This window comes from Cervus elaphus, chromosome 15 (assembly GCF_910594005.1).
Source record: "Cervus elaphus chromosome 15, mCerEla1.1, whole genome shotgun sequence".
Lineage (NCBI taxonomy): Eukaryota > Metazoa > Chordata > Mammalia > Artiodactyla > Cervidae > Cervus > Cervus elaphus.
In genome coordinates, this window is record NC_057829.1 from 77134486 (window position 1) to 77152891 (window position 18406).

Genomic DNA, 18406 nt, shown 5'->3' on the forward strand with positions numbered 1-18406 from the left:
TGTGCTTACATGGATTTAATACTCAGGCGTTGGTACAGGTGCCTCACAACACCTCCCGCAGGTAATAAGCAGGACTGCAGTGAGAGCTGCTTGTGGTAAGGAGCAGAATTTGCCAACAACACAGGCAGCTCTAGGCACGCTCTTTACTGTACAAATGAGTCAAGGGTTCATAACGCTCTTCAACCAGCCCTCAGTGACAAATCTGCTCTCGTTTGCCCCTCACCGCCAGCTGCCTGGGTGGCTTCCGGCAAACCCGTCACCCGCCTGAATCTGCTGCTTTCGTTCTCCTGACAGACGCCCTTCAGAATCGCTGAGGTTCTTTTTAAATTGGAAAGCTCTCCAGCCCCACTCTATCTCTGCGCTTCTCCTCTCCCCCACCGGAATCTACTGCTAATCACGCGGTGGGCAGTGCCCAGCGTTTGCATGCCCTCAGGCGGACTTGCAAGGACACCTTTCTGGCTGGTCAAGGCCAAAGACACAGCCGAGTCCCAGCCCCCCACCTCTCCCCGCAGAGCCTGCACTCAGAGGAGGGAAGTGCCGCCCGGGTCAGAAGGGTCCCCCACCCCAACCTTGGTGACAGTCCTGTCCTCCGGGGGGCCCTGAAAGCGCACAGGAGTGACTGCTTACCTTGGCTTTCTGGAGGACGGTGCCTTTGCCCGTGACCATGACCGACAGAGGCCTGTTCTTGAGCGCGGTTGCAGAGTTGACCGGGGTACAGTCGGGGGCAGGAGTCGGGGTGGCCGCTTTGGGCTGTGGTGTCGGAGGAGAGCGAGGGCTGAGTTAAGGGGGGAAGGAGGCATGGTTCATCCCCGCGCTTGGTCCACGAGGACGGGGCACCTGGACTTACCCGGGGGCTCACGTTCTCCAGGTGGGTGGTGTCCACGGTGGTGCCCAGCGTCACGGGCCCGGCCTCGGCCTTCTTGAGGCTGTCCTTCACCTCCACGATGCTGAGCTCCAGGTCCACACGCCTGCGCTCCTCCACCCTGCACTCCTCGTCCATCTCCTTGAGCTTCTGCTCCAGGCTGGCCACCGCCCCCTTGTCTGCAGAGAGAAGTTAGCAGCCTTTGGGGAACAGCCTTTCAGCTGGAAGTCGCGCCGGGGGCAGGATGGATTCATACACACACCTTGCCGAAACACGACCCCCAAGGGGCTGTGGACCACTGCTCTGGCTCAGACCCTCACAGCAGGGACAGGCCTCTTGGTGGGTGGCGGACAGGCTCAAAGCCCAGGAGCCCAGGCCCTGTGTCTCCATTCTGCAAAGGCTGGGGAGGCCCCGGGAGCAGAGCTCTGCCTTCACAAGAGGGCCTGAATCTGAGGCCTAACGTCCCTCCTGGTAGGTGCTTAGGGACTCTTGTTTCAATACCTGCCATGGCGACAGCAACCTCAAAGGGAGAAAGCTTTATTAGTGACCTCTGGAGGACGGTTGGGCTGTTTCAGCTTGCCCCTCATGGTTCCTTCAATCCTCCTGGCACATGCTGCTTCCCTGGGCTTAATGGAGCTATGGTCCTCAACCCTGCCACCTTCTCAGCCCTGTCTTACCCCCTCTTCACCCTGGTGTTCTCAGACTGTTTCTGTAGCACCAAGAAATGACGACTCAACCAAGAGTCCATGCTAGGAGCTCCCTGCAGAGGAAAGGATGTTCATGTCCGTACCACATGTTCAGTACGGAATCCTGAGCACCGAGTGACTGCCCGTGAGTATGGGCGATGGAAATGTTCTCGACTTGACTCTGGTGATGGCTGCACAACTCTGTGAATATACTGAAAACCATGTGCAAATAGGTCATCGTATGGCCTATGAATTCTTATCAGTGAAGATGTAATCTTTTTTAAAAAGTGGGTCACATCATGCCCCCCTTGACTTTCTTCTACCAATCATGTTTATAAGATTCTCGTGGATCAACTGCTTATGTTGGTTAGTGTGAGTCTAATGGGCTTCACTGATAGCTCAATTGGTAAAGAATCTGCCTGCAGTGCAGGAGACCCCAATTCGATTCCTGGGTCAGGAAGATCCACTGGAGAAAGGAAAGGCTACCCACTCCAGTATTCTTGCACTTTCCTTGTGTCTCAGCTGGTAAAGAATCCGCCTGCAATGCAGGAGACCTGGGTTTGATCCCTAGGTTGGGAAGATCCCCTGGAGAAGGGAAAGACTACCCACTCCAGTATTCTGGCCTGGAGAATTCCATGGACTATAGTCTATGGGGTCTCATTGAGTCGGACACGACTGAGCGACTTTCACTTTCACAGCTTAAATATTAAATGTGCACAGAGTTACTCTCTGAAAATGAAGTCAAATACTGCTAAAAGGTCTTACGAGGGACAAGCCGCTAGGGAACAGCTGAAGGATGATATGAGGCTGACTTGGAAAATAATCTATAAGGATGCCGATTTCTTTAAAATGAACACAGACTTAAGGCGCTTGTAAAGAGATGGCCAGATGAAGCGTTCAGTTCAGTTCAGTTCAGTCGCTCAGTCGTGTCCGACTCTTTGTGACCCCATGAATCGCAGCACACCAGGCCTCCCTGTCCATCACAAACTCCCAGAGTTTACTCCAACTCATGCCCATCGAGTCGGTGATGCCATTCAGCCATCTCATCCTCTGTCGTCCCCTTCTCCTCCTGCCCCCAATCCCTCCCAGCATCAGGGTCTTTTCCAATGAGTCAACTCCCCGCATGAGGTGGCCAAAGCATTGGAGTTTCAGCTTCAGCATCAGTCCTTCCAATGAACACATAAGAGGTGTGGTTAATGCGGGAACCATGACCCGGGGCTCCCGTCAGCCAGCCCAGAGGGGCAGGGAAAGACCTTGGCATTACTGCAGAAGATGGGCCAAGAAATAGACATTTGTCTTAAATGAGAATGACACATTTCAGGTCTAGACACATAATTTTTAGAGATTTCCTGCTTTTTCAACTACGTCCTGATCCAGGACAGTGACCTTTCAGATAGGCTGGAAGGGGAGGACTTTGCAGGGAGTGCCCACTTGTGCCAAAGGTTGAGGGGGCTGCAGGCCATGTGCAGACCTGGATTCGCACCGCCCGCCCCGGAAAGCCCCGGCCCCTCCAGGGGCCATCCCCTTGGAGGAGGGGGTGCCTACCTGTGCACTTTAACAGGGTCTCCTTCAGCTCCCGTTTCTCCCTCCGGAGCTGAGCCAGGTGCCCTCGGATCTCTTCCTTCTTCTTCTCAAGCCTCTCCTTCTCCTCCGTGTACCGCTTCACCTCGGCCTCTGTCCGGTTCTTGCCAAGTTTGATCTCTGCAGACCCAGAGCGAGGGGAACCCCTGCGTCAGTCAGGCTGGCCCCTGAGGGCAGTCCCACCCCACTCTGCAGGCTCGGACAGAACCCAGCACTCTGGAAGTAGATTAGAGGTGGATGCCAGGCCAGCCTAGCAGGGGCAGAAAAGGAAACCGAGCCTACCCCTTCTTTGCTATGAGACACTGGGCAAGTCTTCTAACTCTCTGGGCCTTTCTTTCCTCATCTGAAAGGGAGGCAATCGGACTAACCTCTCCAAGTAAAAGTGTTAGTCGCTTAGTCATGTCCAACTCTTTGCACCCCCGTGGACTATATCCCACCAGGCTCCTCTGTCCATGGAATTCTCCAGGCAAAAATACTGGAGTGGGTTGCCATTTCCTACTCCAGAGGATCTTCCCAACCCAGGGATTGAACCCGAGTCTCCTGCGTTACAGGCAGACTCTTTACCATCTAAGCCCCCAGGGAAGCCCCCAAGCTCCTTCCAAAAGCTTCGACTCTTATCTAGACAGGCACCTGCACTGGTTGCCTTCAGCCTGTCCTTCACAGGTGGGCTGGACCCGGCTGGGGCGACAGCCGCCGCCTCAGGGCCGCTCGGTGGGAAGGAGGTCTTCTGCTGTCCAGCCTGGAGTTTGACCTCTGTGCCTGCCAGGGAGGGCTCCTCAGGTTCCTGACTCTCCTGCTGCATCTGGGTTGGGAGAAAGCGAATAGGATTCAGCCGGCCAAGGGGCAGCCCCCACCCTGCCCCGAGAAGGTGAGGCTGGCTCACCCCCTGGGGGACCCCCGTACCTGCAACTCGGGGTTCTCTGGAGACTGTATGAGGGGCTCATCGGGGGCAGGGTCCGAGTCTTCAGGGAGAGGGAGCGTGTCGGCCGGGGGGTCCTGGGGGGGCGGCGTGGGTGAGGGGGCCCGGGCCAGTGCCCCACTGTCGCTGTGTAGGAAGGACTTGATGGGCGTGAGGTCCAGGTACACGCGGTCGGGGTCAGGCTCACCCGGAGCATCTGTTGCAGGGGTGGCTTCCTCGGGGGCTTCCCCCTGCGTGGGAAAGAATCGGAGGGCTCTTTCCACTGCCTCGGGTCCCTGAGCCCTGGAGGGGACGCCAGCCCTGCTGCAGAGCTCCTGTCTCTTCCCTGTGCCCAAGTTCACCAGGCCTCCTTCCCGAGGAGCCTCCTGCGGAGCTGGAGTTAGAAGGCCCGGGCTCGCCTCCTGGGTCAGCCATTCAGGAGGTGGGAGACCCAGGGCACAGTGCTTCATCTCCCTGACGTGACTTCCTCATCTGGAGAGAAGAGACCAGGAGTCCCTCCCTCTTAGGTGGCTGGGATGAAGTGAGATCGCCCACAGATGCTCTTAGCACAGAGGTCCATGCCCCATGACCAGAGCCAGGTGTCAGGGTGATGATTCCACCTCCGCCACCAATCTGAGCCTCAAAGGCTAATGGTGTCTGGACAGCTATGTCTAAGCAACAAGATTTGAACATTTCCTCATACCACAGTTGAGAAATAATCCCAAAAGGAATTAAAGACCTCAATGTAAGACTGGAAACCGCAAAACTCCTAGAAGAGAACAGAACACTCTTTGACAGAAATCGTGCAGTATTTTGGGGGGGTCTGTCTAATAAGGCAAAAGAAATAAAAGCAAAAATAAACGGGACCTAGTTAAAAAATTATTGCACAGCAGAGGAAACCATCAACAAGATAAAAAGACGATCTATGGAATGTGAGAAAATATTTTCAAATGATATGACCCACAAGGGGTTAATATTCAAAATATATAAATAGCTCATATATCTCTATATATAAAAAAAAAAAACAATTAAAAAATGGGTGGAAGACCAAAGTAAACATTTTTTCCAAAGAAGACAGACAGATGGCCAACAGACAACATGAAAATGTGCTCGACATCACTAATTATTAGAGAAATGCAACAGAAACAAAATGAGAAACTACCTCACACCTATCAGAATAGCTGTCTTCAAAAAGCCTACAAATAACAAGTGTTGACAAGGATGTGGATAAAAAGGAAAGCTTGTTCACTGATGGTGGGAATGTAAACTGTTGCAGTCACTATGGATAACAGTCAAGAGGTGCCTCGAAACACTAAAAATAGAACTACCATATGACCCAGGAATTCCATACCATGGAGAAAGCAAAAACACAAACTTGGAAAGATACATGAGTGCATAGCAGAGTTCATAGCAGCACTATTTACAGTAACCAAGATGGAAGCAACCCTAGTGTCCATCAACAGATGAACGGATAAAGATGTGTGCATGTATACATACACACACAATGGAACATTACTCAACCATAAAAGAGGATGGAATTCTGTCATTTGCAGCAATGTGGATGGACCTAGAGAATATTATGCCCAGTGAAATAAAGTCAGATAGAGAAGGACAAATACTGTATGGTATCACTTAGGTGTGGAATCTAAAAACTAGTACAAATGAATAACATATAGCAAAACAGACATGCTGATACAGAAAAGAACCTAGTCGTTACCAGTAGGAAGAGGGGAGGGGGAAGGGGCAAGAGAAGGGTATGTGGCTAAGACATACAAATCACTATGTATAAAATAGATGAGCAATAAGAATGTTGTGTAGTATGGGGAATTATAGCCATTATTTTGTAATAACTTTCACTGGCATATAATCTATAAAAATACTAACCGTGCTGTATATCTGAAACGTATATAATATTGCAAATCAACTATACTTCAGTTTCCTAGAAAAGGCCAATAGTGTCGCTGTTCTCCATCCCAACACCACACTGTCCACCCCAGCACGGACCAGAGTGGTTAACTAGCTCTTTTATCTAGACAAGTCCCTAGGCCAGGCAGATGGTACCAACCCAGCAGATAAAAGAGAACCTCACTGCACTCCGCTTTCTCCACTGATGGCCCCACAGGTGACTTGGAGTCCATTCCTCTCGGGGGCCATCTAAGAACCTCTGGCATTCAGGCTTTGGGTCTTGGCAGGAAGGGGATGGACAGCCCCAGGCCGCCACCCAGCCAGCATCCTCACCATGGTTGTCAGCTCTGACACCTCCACATCATCATACAGCAGCTCCTGGCGATCCTGGCTGGGCAGGCCGTCGATGTAAGTGTTCGGCTCTGAGAACTTTCTCTGCATCAGTCTGGAAGACACAGTGAGAGAGGATTCAGGATGGGGTAGGGTTAAAAGCCACCAGTCTCAAAGATTTCAAAACAATGAGAGGTGCAGTGAAATCCACAGGCTGCGCAGGAGACCTGGGAACAAGCCCTGATCTCCTTGTAAAATGAATTCATTTATTTAGGGGTATCTCCTCCTTCTCTCCCCAGGGTCTTCTTATTAGAACTCCTTGTTCCAAATGTCTCTTCTTGAAAAACAATCTTCCCTTGCCCCGTACCCCTCCTCTTTGACATGACTGAGCGACTAAGCACAGTACAGCCGTCTTCTCACCCAGATTCCACCCTTTCATGACCTCCTTCCAACAACAAAATCCTCTGTCATTTCATCTTCACGGTACACTTGGGCCAGCACCAACAGACAATTGCCCCATTTTGGCTGTTTGCGTCCACTCATGCAGGAAGGAGATCCAACCAGTCCATCCTAAAGGAAATCAATCCTGAATATTCATTGGAAGGACTGCTGCTGAAGCTCCAATACTTTGGCCACCTGATGTGAAGAGCAGACTCATTTGAAAAGACCCTGATGCTGGGAAAGATGGAAGGCAGGAGGAGAAGGGGCCAGCAGAGGATGAGGTGGTTGGACGGCATCACTGACTCAATGGATATGAGACTGAGCAAACTCCAGGAGACAGTGAAGGACCAGGAAGCCTGGGGTGCTGCAGTCCATGGGGTCACAAAGAGTTGGACACAACTGAGCAACAGACAACAGCAATGCTTCCTCTACCCATGCCCCCAAGACCACTTCTCCCCGAGACCCAGTTTGCTCACCCAGGAGGCAGAAGTACCCGTTGTCGGCTTACACCAGCGTGTGCTGGGACTCAGCAAGGGAGCCATGCAGAGGTGCTGCCTCTACAGCAAGGAAAGTGAAGGCCAGGAGAGGCGCCCACTCTGCCTTCAGGAGCTGAACAGTGTCTAATTAGAGCCAGGCATGCGGTGGCTGCCCCCGGGCCAGTGGCCTGGCTTGGCTCCTTGCTGGGCCTCCCTGAGGGTGCTCCCTGGCCCTGGTCTTCCTGCTGCTGGGGGGAACAGGGCCCACCCAGGGTCCCCAGCTGCTCGAGGGACCACCAGAGGCCAGTGTAGGCCTTCTGTAGAAGCATGGCTAGGAGTGAGAGGTCCCCGAATACTCACAGCAGAGAGGTTTTGGCAGCACTCACGATACAGGAAACCCTATCGGCATCCACATAGTCATAGGTGAATTCTTCTGGGTCTGTCTTGGAGCCCGACTCAGAGAGCAGGAGGCCTAGCCAGTGGCCCATTTCCTCGGAAGACTTGGCCTGGGAGGAAGCCGAGAGGGACATGAGCAGGGCTGGAGCGTGCTGCCTGGCGCCCAGACCTCCTCACCTCTTCCCCGATGCCCACCCTGCTGGGCAAGGCCTCTGAGAACCTGAGGCCATGTTCCTCATTTTCGCTGCTAGAGTCCAGCCCCCAGGAACCCCAAATAATATTTCCTGCTTCTAGTGATACCCTGGTGCCATCTCAGTGACACTGTGGGCATTTGTCCCCAGTATCACATGTAATGTTTATCAAGATGTATTTCTCGAGGGCTTCCCCAATGGCTCAGCAGGTAAAGAATCTGCCTGCAATGCATGAGACACAGGCAGGAGACGCGGGTTGAATCTCTGGGTGGGAAAGATCCCCTGGAGAATGGAATGGCAACTCACTCCAGTATTCTTGCCTGGGAAATCCCATGGAGAGAGGAGCTTGGCAGGCTACAGTCCAAAGGGTTGCAGAGAGTCGGACATGACTAAGCGATGAATCATGCACACACCATCACATGTAATGTTTATAAACATGTATTTCTAGAAGGCTAATGGACTAGGAGAGGACTGTTAAAATGTATGCATTTTAGGTTGACACCTCTATTTTATGAATTATCACAGTTTACAACCCTAATGCATATATACAAGGCTACCTGGGTCCCTGCTAAGAAATAACAACATTCAAATTTATTTTTGTTTATGGTTTTAATAATCAAACTGTCTTATACATCTTAATGCCAGGTCAGCCACCTCTGGCAAATCATGAACTAAATCCCAGTGAAGTCGGCGCCTGGTTTTCTCCAGGGGACAACACATTCCAATCAAACATGTACACTGAGTATTTTCTATTAAAATGCCAGCATGGTTTCTGGGCTTTATAATGAGAAAGAACTGGGAATCCCATAAATGCTGCAGGTTTACTTTCATGAGAAAAAAGAACCACCCTGCTGGCTTTACCCAACACAGCTCTGCCACCTTCCTGCTCTGTGTTCATGATGAGAAGGGCAGCTGAAAGTGCAGTCTGACATTGGTTTCCTTTTCCCACTCATTTTCAAGTGGATTTCTCAATACAGCTTTTCACAGGCTGCCTCTAGTTCCTGCTGCCACCACTGCCGCCCAGGGCGATGGGTCTCATTTTATCCCTTCCTGTCCCCCACCCAGCAGATGGAGGACACATCTTGGAATCCAAATCTGAACACGACACCCTCCCTTGAAACCCTTCAGGGTTTTTGTTGTCCAGTCACTCCGTCGTGTCTGACTCTTCGCAATCCCCTGGACTGCAGCGCGCCAGGCTTCCCTGTCCTTCACCATCTCCTGGAGCTTGCTCAAACTCATGTCCATCGAGTCGGCGATGCCATCCAGCCATCTCATCCTCTGTTTCCCCCTTTTCCTCCTGCCTTCGATCTTTCCCAGCATCAGGGTCTTTTCCAATGAGTTGGCTCTTTGATCAGGTAACCGAAGTATTGAAGCTGCAGCTTCAGTCCTTCCAATGAATATTCAGGATTGATTCCCTTTATGATGGACTGGTTGGATCTCCTTGCAGTCCAAGGGACTCTCAAGAGTCTTCTCCAGCACCACAATTCAAAAGCATCAGTTCTTCGGTGTTCAACTTTCTTTATGGTCCAGCTCTCACATCCATGCATGAGTACAGGGTCTACCACTGCTCTTAAGATCAGCCCCCATCCCCTCCCACAGGCTTTCTCTACACAGCCCCCACCCACCCAGCATTCAAACTCCCATACATATTCACAGCTCCTGTCCCACTGCTCAGTGATTACCAGGTTACCATTACTAGTCATTACTTAGCGATTACTAGGTCAGCAGGAGCTAGAGGCAGCCCGTGAAAAGTGACAAAGTGGATACTGAATAACATCTCACTCTTGTTCTTGAGGGTAAGTCCCATGCCAGGGAACACATCTGTCTCGTTCACCATATCATGGTACTGAATAGGTTATCTGTCAATAGGATGGCTGGATGCAGGAATGAATACAGGCTTGTCCTTGGGACGCAATTGCCCCTTTTAGCCACAAGAGGGCAGTATTGGAGCAAATTCAGGATGAAGACCCCTGGAGCTAGGATTAGGTGAACAGGAATGAACTGGGGTGTGTGCTTAAGTGCGTATAAAGCACCCTGGCTTGGGCCTGCCCAGCTCATGGCAAGGCATTATGTCACCTCTTTTTTTTGTAAATGCAACATGACATCAAACAGAGGGTGGGGAGTGAGAATAATGCAATTGTATCACAAACCTTATTCTTCCCCCAAGATAAACCCTAACCGTCTGCATTTTTATGTACTGGGTCCCATCTGGTGATACACAAACGAAATCACAAACCCGCTTTGAGTCCCCAGAAAGTTTTTCCAGCAACTTAGGGAGTTATAAATACTCCTTCTACCCTAAGTGCAGGAAATAGCTCATTGTCCCGTTCCTATAACACAACCACCCTGAGGTCAGAAAGGGAATGGAAATTTTTAAAAAACGCAAACAATCTCAGGCAAAGCAAGTAAAAATAAAGTGCAGCTGAGTTGAATCTCCCGTGGTCCTGACCGTGACCTCCGCCCTGGCTGTGTCTGCCTACCCACCCCCCACAGCCCCGGCCAGCGGTACCTCGAGCTTGGCCAGCTCCTCGCCGTTGTGGAGAATGCGGAAGGAGTAGAGGTGGTCCGGGCTCGGGTCCGGCACCACCTCACAGCCCAGCAGGCTGAGGGGCTGCTGGGCCGCCTTGCTCCGGTTCCGGTCCTGGTAGAAGTACAGGTGACTGTCCCTGACGGAGCACCAGCGTGACTTCCACTGGCTGTTGACCAGCACGTTCAGGTAGCCTGCAGGCAGGGACACGGCTGAGGGGGTGTCGGTGGCCGAGGGCGCCCAGGACTGCCCTTGCCTGCCTCTGGACCTCCAGAAACGCTCCTCTTAAATCTCAGCCCTAAGACTTGCCAAGCTTTGCCCGAGAGAACTTCTTAACCTCGTAGAGGCTGTGAACCTGAGTCTTTCTGCTTCCTTTGTGTGAGGGGCTAGACCCCTTGAAGGAGGGGAGCACACAGCCCTACTGGTTTTTGGAAAAGGCGTGTCCAGAGGGCAGTGAACTGTGTCTTGGGCTAGACCAGGCCAGGGGGTGTGGGTGTGTGGGGGTGTGGGTGGGTGTGTGTGTGTGGGGGGGTGTGGGTTTGGGTGTGTGTGGGGGGTGTGGGTTTGGGTGTGTGTGTGGGGGTGTGGGTGTGGGGGTGTGTGTGCTGAACCGAGGCTCCCCAGCCCGGCCTCATCTCCCGGCTCTAAGCCCGTGACCTGCAGCAGCCCTCCCCCAGCTCTGCCGGCCCAGGCCACCTGCAGGAAGCCCCCTTCCAGCCATGATCCATCCCCTCACCTCCACAGCCTTAGCTTCCTAAGTGCCCCTGACACCTTGCCATCCCTGGGTCACTCGGTTTTAGCCTGCAGAGGCCTCCTCCCCTTGGCCAAGTCCTCCTCATCCTCCCAGGGGCGGCTGGCCCTGGCCCTGTCGGTTTCTGCACACCTCACCACCGCCACCAGCTCTGCTAGCCTCAGAACACTTGAGAACTGGAACAGTGACACTCTGCTTCCATGTCAGCTTCCCAACTGGACACAGAGCCTGTCAAGGGCATGAACCTGCCATGTCCATCTCGAGCATCCAGGTCTGTGCCCGTGGCTCCTCCACTAGGGAGCCCTCCTTTCTCCGCCAGCACCCAGGGCCTCCCAGCGCTGGGGTACACCCATCCTTCAGGCCTTTCTTGCTTTTAGATGGTTGCATGTGTTGGGTTCAGCTTCCTCCCCAACTTACATGAATGTTTATGGAGCTGACACCATGTGCCAAAGCACAGCCTTGTCCCCAGGGCTGGAAAGACCAGTAAAAGTCCAGCCTTCAGGACCCTTTCCCACCTGCAGGCAGTGAGCCGACGTCTGTCTGTGCTGCTCATCTTCCCAGAGGCACTGGTTTGCAGCGTGGATGCCTTCTCCATCTTAAGGGAGCAGCATCTGCTCTGACCCTTAGCCGGGATGACCCAGGCCCACGCACCAGAGTCAAAGTGCATGGCCACCTCTGCACCCGGCCCAGTGCTGGGCTCTAGTGGGGGTCATGAATTTCCCAGAGCCACGTGACCATCCCGTCACAGCAGCAACGTGGAAGAATGTGAACCTGAGACCTCGGAACACTGGCTCATTCAGGCAGGCGCCTCGCTCGCCCATCACAGTTCTCTGGGCCAGAGAGAGGCAGGGAGCTGAGTTGCCAAGCCCTGGGAAGGAGTCTGTGTTCTCCCTGGCCCTTCCCCAGCCACAGGGGACAGGAGCATGCTTCCCTGCTGAGTAACGTCCAGCAATAGCCCAGCTGCGTCTCCCAAAGTGACTCACTGGGACCAGGCTCCCAGGCCCAACACCGTGCCCTCTCAGGCTGCAAAGGCTGGCCGGGCTGGTACCCAGGGCCCTGGCTGGAGGATCAGCCAGCTCCAAAGAGAAGACCCGTCTTCTGCTGCCTGCCTGTCTCGCCAGCCCACCCTGCCAACCACGAAGCACGGAGCTGAACTGGGACTCAGGAAAAGAGCCCAGGGCTGGGACACGGGTTTTGTGAAGAGGAGGGAAAGGCCCGAGGATGGACAGTGGTGGCCTTCTGGCCCCGGGGGTAAGCACAGCAACGAGCCTCAGGCTGGAAGCCAGGGTATTTCTGGGCAAGTCTCTTATCTCTCCTGTCTTTCTCTCTCTCTCTCTCCCTTGGCCTCAGTTTGCCTAAGGTCGAGGCAGAGCAGTAGCGATGACCTCGAGGGTCTCCCTGCACCCACACCCACACCCTCTACCAGTAGCACAGGTTCTGTCGCCCCTAGAGGGTCTTCCTGCGGCCCTCCCAGTCTCCGCTCCTGCCTGCGGGGCCAGCCCAGCCCGTTCAGCTCGTGCCCGCCCTTCAAGGCTCAGGTTGAGGAAGCCGTCTCTGACCACAGAGTAAGAGAGGCTCTTTCTGTCCCTGAGCTCTTGGCGCTCCTAAGACCTCACAGTGTGTGCTTCTGGGTATGAAGCCGTCCTCTCTCCTGAGCTGGAAGCTCTCAGGACCGTGTCTTCTGTCTCCTTGGTCCCCCTTCCCTAACACCGCGCCTACCATGCTCCATCCATATTGATCAATGAACACAGTCTTAAAGACCATTATGAGAACAGCCATCAATTACCCTTCACTTCCATACAGGAGCCAGCACTGCAGCAAGAGAGCCTGGGGAGTCATAAAGAGCTCCCTGCAGCGAAGATCAACAGAAACTGTGAGCCGTGGGCTCACCCGCCAGGGAGGGGTTACAGCAAAACCCCAAAGCCCTGCCTCCGCTGTCTGAGCTGCCTTCCCGGAGACCAGCCGCAGCCCTGGGGGAACAGCCGGCCCTCTGGTCCTGGAGGCGGCTGCAAGTCTTACTGGATGTCTCGAGGGACCTGTCCGGAGGCTCCAGCGAGGTAGATTTCTTCCTGCCCAGGTTCATCAGGTTGCTCAGTTTGAGACCAGCAGAACATTTCTTCTTGACTATCAAGATGAGAGGAAAAGTCATCAGCCTTGCACACAGCCTACCGACGTGGTCTCATGAAAGACAGAAAAAATAGCAGAACTGTTCCCTTGCTGTCTGTTCCTCACTGTGGACGCATGTGCGCGCGCACACACACACACACACACACACACACACATCTGTTCTTCACAGATGCACACCCACACGCACACATCTGTGCTCAAGGCCAGAGTCCACAGGTCAAAGTCGGGTATCTCTAGAATCACACCCTCAAGAGGAGCCCACCAACCTCTCTTATAGAATATGTCAGTGCTGAAGAATCTTTACATACTGAACTGGCTCAGAGAGATCTGAACCAGGGTTAGCAAGCAAGATATGAAAGAATATTCTGCCCCAGCAGCTCATGACACTCGCGTCAGTTTGGGCCACTCTCTTTTTCCAGTATCTATCAGCTGTATATTTAGCAGTTTAGAAATTGGAGGCATGCTGCAATTAGCTGTTAAGACCCCGTAGGCTTGAGCCAGATGGCCAAGCCTCACAGACTGGGATACCACCCTTCTCCCTGCCCTAGGCCGAGAGCCAAAGTGTTTGTACCGTCTTTGGTCTCTGGGACTTCAGGGTGACCATCTACGGGGCTTCCACACTCCGAGGCTGACAGGTACTTCTCCGTTATATCTGGCTGTGGAAGAGAGAGACACAAGTGGGTGATCCTGTCTGGAAATGGTTACCTTGGAGACCACAATGGAAGGGAAATAATAGATGGCTCTTGGGTGTAGGCTAGGGGTGACCTTGGAGTCCCAGTCACTGGTGGCACATAGCCAGGCTTCCCTGGGGCTCCCTGGAGACCTGCCTTTGCCCTCCCTTCTGAGCTTCCCTGCCGCATCCCAGAGCACCCTCCCCTTCTTCAAGCCTCCCACATATCCTCGTTCACGAGTTCTCAGGGTGACTGCTCGACTGATGTGACAGTGGCCCTCATAGGGGGAGAGCAGGTAGCCAGCCTCAGGGGTGCATGAGAGTCAGCACTGCAACTGGAGCTGACTGTCAGGCCCCTGGGACGCACCCCCAGCAGGAGGGTGTGAGGATGTCTTCTGAGAACTGACTGTGCTACCCACACGTCAGGCTTTGGAGAAGGGCTGGTTTGTGTGCACAGGGTCAGACCATGATTCAAATCCCACTTAGAACACTCTCTAATCAGGTGGGACCTCTCTGAAGTCCATCCTGCATGATTATAAGATAGGGAGACTGTGCATTCCCAGGGCTGTTGTGAGACTACAGACAGTCCCCTAGAGCAGACACTCAGCATATTCCAATCAGGCTTCTCCTAGAACCACTGACTCCAGACTTCTGGAAGACAAACCCAGGGATTCCCAACCACAGCACCTTCACCAGAGGCCAAGGACTGCGGGACCTGGCCAGGGCATCTGCACTCCAGGTCTGTAGGGAGAACTCTTAGTTCTCATCCCAACATGAAGAAATCCCCAGGTATGCTCGGACTTTTCTTATCAGTGACCAAAAAATGAATAAGACAAGGAAAACATCAGGCCCTCTTCTATCACTCTAGAAGGCTGTGGGTTCTCCTGCCTGGGGGTGGCCCATGCCCACCTGCTTGCCACAGGTGGAGACCCCAAGATGAGAAACAGGGACCCTCAGCTCTGTGCACACCAGGCTTCAGGTGCCCACCTGCAGATACCTGGGGACATGGAGTGTGACCCCTTGGTGACAGCACCCCCCCACCCCGGGCCAGCACCCAGCCCAACTTTACTGACTTTGGCACCAAAGCAGGGGCCCCACAGCTCCAAGCAAATGAGCAGCAGGACTCTTTGGTTGGAGTCCACACCTACATGGTTTCCCAGCCCCTGAAGATCTACCAGGGAGTAAGTGGGAAGGAAGAGCCTAGAAAAATAAATCTCCCTGCCCAAGAAGGGAGGCAAGTGACTTCCGTCCCAATAAATTTTCCCCCAAGCAAGATAATGTTATAAAGTCTCTATCATCCTCATCAGTTTCCCTGCCAAGCTGAAGCTACTGCCCTCAGCCAAGCATGGTATGTTTCTTATCAATCCGGCTGAAGTACAAAAGCAAAGCTCCCAATTTTCCATCTGTAATTTTATGCAGGAAAAAAAACAAAAAACCAGAATCAAACTCTCTTCTGGGCCCTGATGGAACTGAACCCTCTCGCCCCATCCTGGGCAGGGGCAGAGGCTTTGGGCTTTCCCAGTAGCCAAGTCAGTAGAGAATCTGCCTGCAACGCAGGAGACGGGTTCGATCCCTGGGTTGGGAAGATGTCCTGGGGAAGAAAATTGCAACCCATTCCAGTATTCTTGACTGGGGAATTCCCACAGAGAAGCCTGGTAGGCTACAGTCCATGGGGTCACAACAGTCGGACATTAACTTAGCAACTGAACCACACCGGGCAGAGGCTTACCTTCGGACAGCTTAGGCGCTGGGCATCTGGGGTGAACTGGTTTCCCTCACAAGCTCCTTCGGAAGGCAGGCCGCTCACCTCCTGAATGACCTGAAGGAAGAAGGGCCTTTAGAGCTGCACTCACAGCCAGACCACAGCTGGAGCCCCCCCTAGGTCGGGGGAGGGCGGGTGCGCCCCCTAGGTCAGCCACCCCAGGCGGGTGGGGGTGAGAGAGAGAGGTTGCAGAATTTCCAAGGAGCAGAGCACCTGGTCTCCACCCCTGCACCCAGCCCACCTATGGCTTCGGGTCCCAGCTGGGTGAAGGGGGTTCCCTGGCCCTAGGTCCAGCAGGCCCCATGCATTCTGGTGGGGCACCAGGGACCGGTGGGTGGGGTTTGCAGCAGAACCCAAGCAGGCCCAGAGTAGCCGCCCTCAGTTCCACAAGCCCCTCTCGTCCCATCCTGGGCGGGGGTGGCTGCTCCTTGTGGAGGTAAAAGCGACATTTGCCAGACGGTCCTCTGGCTCCTGGGGGCCGTGGCGCTCACTGTGGAGGGCCTGCGTGATGCCTTGGTCCAACCCCAGTTCCCAGACTTGCCTGTCATTGTCTATACTGCCCGCTTTGGGAGGAGCCTTTTCACGGGCCAGCAATGCCTCCCTGGAGGCCAGAAGACAAGTGGATTTCAGCTGGAGCCCAAGTCCAGGTGGCTGCCAAGGCCGCGGACCTGGCCACTGAGCCCTATGATCCATCTCCCCAAGACGGATCACTCCCACTTAGGACAGGGGAAGCCCTGCAGACTTGAAGGATGGTAGACTCTCTACCCTGACCGCAGTCATCCCTTGGAAAAATCGGGGGAGCCGGGGCTGCAGGAACCCCTGGGGGCTGCAGAGGGGAGTGGGTCCGCTTCCTGGCGGCTCGGCGCCTCCCTCACCCTGAGCCACTGCTCCGCCTGGTCCCTGCTCTGCAGGCCCAGCACGATCACGTCGGCGTTCAGCGGTGTGATCTTCAGCTTGTGCTCCTTCTTCCGCACTTGCTTCTCCTTGTGCACCACGCTGCTGCCCAGCAAGCTGACGTCCAGCTGGGGACTGTGGTCCTTGGAGGATTTGTAACACTGCAAGAGAGGAGAGGCGCGACGCTGTCGGCTGGGTTCTGCAGAGGAGGCGGCGCTGCTGGGCGGGGCAGGGCCCGCTGAGAGCTGGACCAGAAGGCCGGACTCCTTTGTGCAAGTGCAGAACCGTGACCTCAAACATCAGCAGAGTGTGTTGTCAGCATCAGAACCACCAGGCAGCTCATCTGTGTCTCCCTCAAGCCTCCCCCTCCAACTCTCCAGAGACACTCCAGGGCCCTGCTTACCCAAGCTGCTCTAATCTCCCTGCAGATCTGGGCTGGCTCCTATTTTAGGAGTCCTCTGTGGGCAATCCCCACCTCCCCAGGGTGGAAGGCACTTTCCCCAGCTCTCTGCTTCTCTTTCTGGCTCAGCTTTCCCAGTAAGGGGTCCAAGGGGGATGAAGGCCAAGTTTATCATTCACTTAGATGATGTGTGAGCAAAGAAAGGAAGCGACTCTCTTCCCTAACAGGGAAAATGTACTACCCTCCGTTTCTCACTTGTAAAATGGGGGTTCTTATGAAGCTGCTTAACAGGACTACCTGAAAACATCTGCACACAGCAGGGCAGGTTTTAACTAGTAAAAAGGGGGTGTTTGTAATAACTCCATGGAACCTCAAATTGGGGCATAAAACCAAGTTTTAATTTAAAATAACAAGAAACAGGGCTGTGGTCAGAATACCATCTTCTGATGCCCTTAGGGGTCTTATGATCAGTTATTCAGAATATTCCAGCTTCTGAGCAGAGATGCCTATAGTTCTCACGCTGCACACTGGGGGTTCGGTGCTGGGTGGGGGAGCCCTAACTGGGCAGCAGGCTCTGCCCCAAACCTCCAGAGGCTGAGATGTGAGGAAGGAGGAGCCCACAGACCAGGGGACCAAAAGATCCCTGGAAAAATATCTAGGGAATAGTATTGGGGGAGGTGGGGGTAGGTTATCACAGATCCCTTTAAAAGTCTGCTGACAACTACTAGACCTTTCTAGTTAAGAAAAAAGCATGTTCATCCATGCTCATAAGGTTCTGCATACAGTTTCAGGTTGGGGAGAAGTAGAAGTATTACTTCCTGATGTAATAGGCTCTGAGTGCCTGGCATCCGGGACCACCTTCATCCTGCTCCCAGGAGAGGAGAGGGGAGAGGAGAAGGGAGAGGAGAGGAGGGCACTCACCAGGAGCCTGGTGTCCTTGATGACACACAGCTGCTTGGCCCACTGGCCCAGCCACTTCTTGCGCCACAGGAAGGCACAGATGCGGGCGTCGCGCATCAGCTCGATGCTGGCCTCGGGTGAGGGCCACTGGTAGGGGGCCGACTTGCCCTTGCTGCTCTCCTCCTCGTCGTAGGACTCGTAGGAGCTGCTCACGGCCTCTCCGTCCTCTGCAAAGGAAGACCTCGCTGTCACGGCCCTGCCGGGCAAGGGATGCTCCTAAACTGGCTTTGCTCCTTTGGGAGGGCGGGCAGCGGGCAGGAACAGCCCGTGGGCCCCAGACCAGCCTCCCCACCCCGCCCCGTGCCCTGGAACCAGCCCGCCGCCACCGACTGCAGGCCCAGGGAGACTTTCTGGCCCCGGAACCGCTGAGCGGAGTGTCTTGGATGCTGCCTCTGGTCACCGACACAGAAAGCGTGAAACCAGGTGTCTCCCCTTTCCTCCACAAATCCTGTCATCTCAGACCCCACGGAAACCTCTGACCAGACACTGTCCTCGGACGTGGGCTCTTGAGAAGACCAGTGCTGGCCTCGGGGCCTCCACTTCCTCAAC

The 18406-nt window shown here is 54.1% G+C and overlaps 1 protein-coding gene across 4 annotated transcripts in view; it reads right to left on the reverse strand.

The window, feature by feature from the left end:
* The window catches only part of AFAP1L2 (actin filament associated protein 1 like 2), a 131065-nt gene that overhangs the window by 1401 nt on the left and 111258 nt on the right, over positions 1-18406 (reverse strand). For all 4 annotated transcript variants that reach the window (XM_043925419.1, XM_043925417.1, XM_043925421.1 and 1 more), the window contains 13 exons: positions 17819-18024; positions 16479-16658; positions 15571-15660; positions 13743-13827; positions 13064-13168; positions 10276-10487; positions 7540-7685; positions 6266-6377; positions 4033-4278; positions 3760-3931; positions 3094-3249; positions 848-1041; positions 628-750 (listed from right to left, as the gene is read on the reverse strand). In XM_043925419.1, coding sequence (XP_043781354.1) covers positions 628-750; positions 848-1041; positions 3094-3249; positions 3760-3931; positions 4033-4278; positions 6266-6377; positions 7540-7685; positions 10276-10487; positions 13064-13168; positions 13743-13827; positions 15571-15660; positions 16479-16658; positions 17819-18024 — 2027 coding nt within the window. The remainder of the gene's footprint in view (positions 1-627; positions 751-847; positions 1042-3093; positions 3250-3759; positions 3932-4032; positions 4279-6265; positions 6378-7539; positions 7686-10275; positions 10488-13063; positions 13169-13742; positions 13828-15570; positions 15661-16478; positions 16659-17818; positions 18025-18406) is intronic.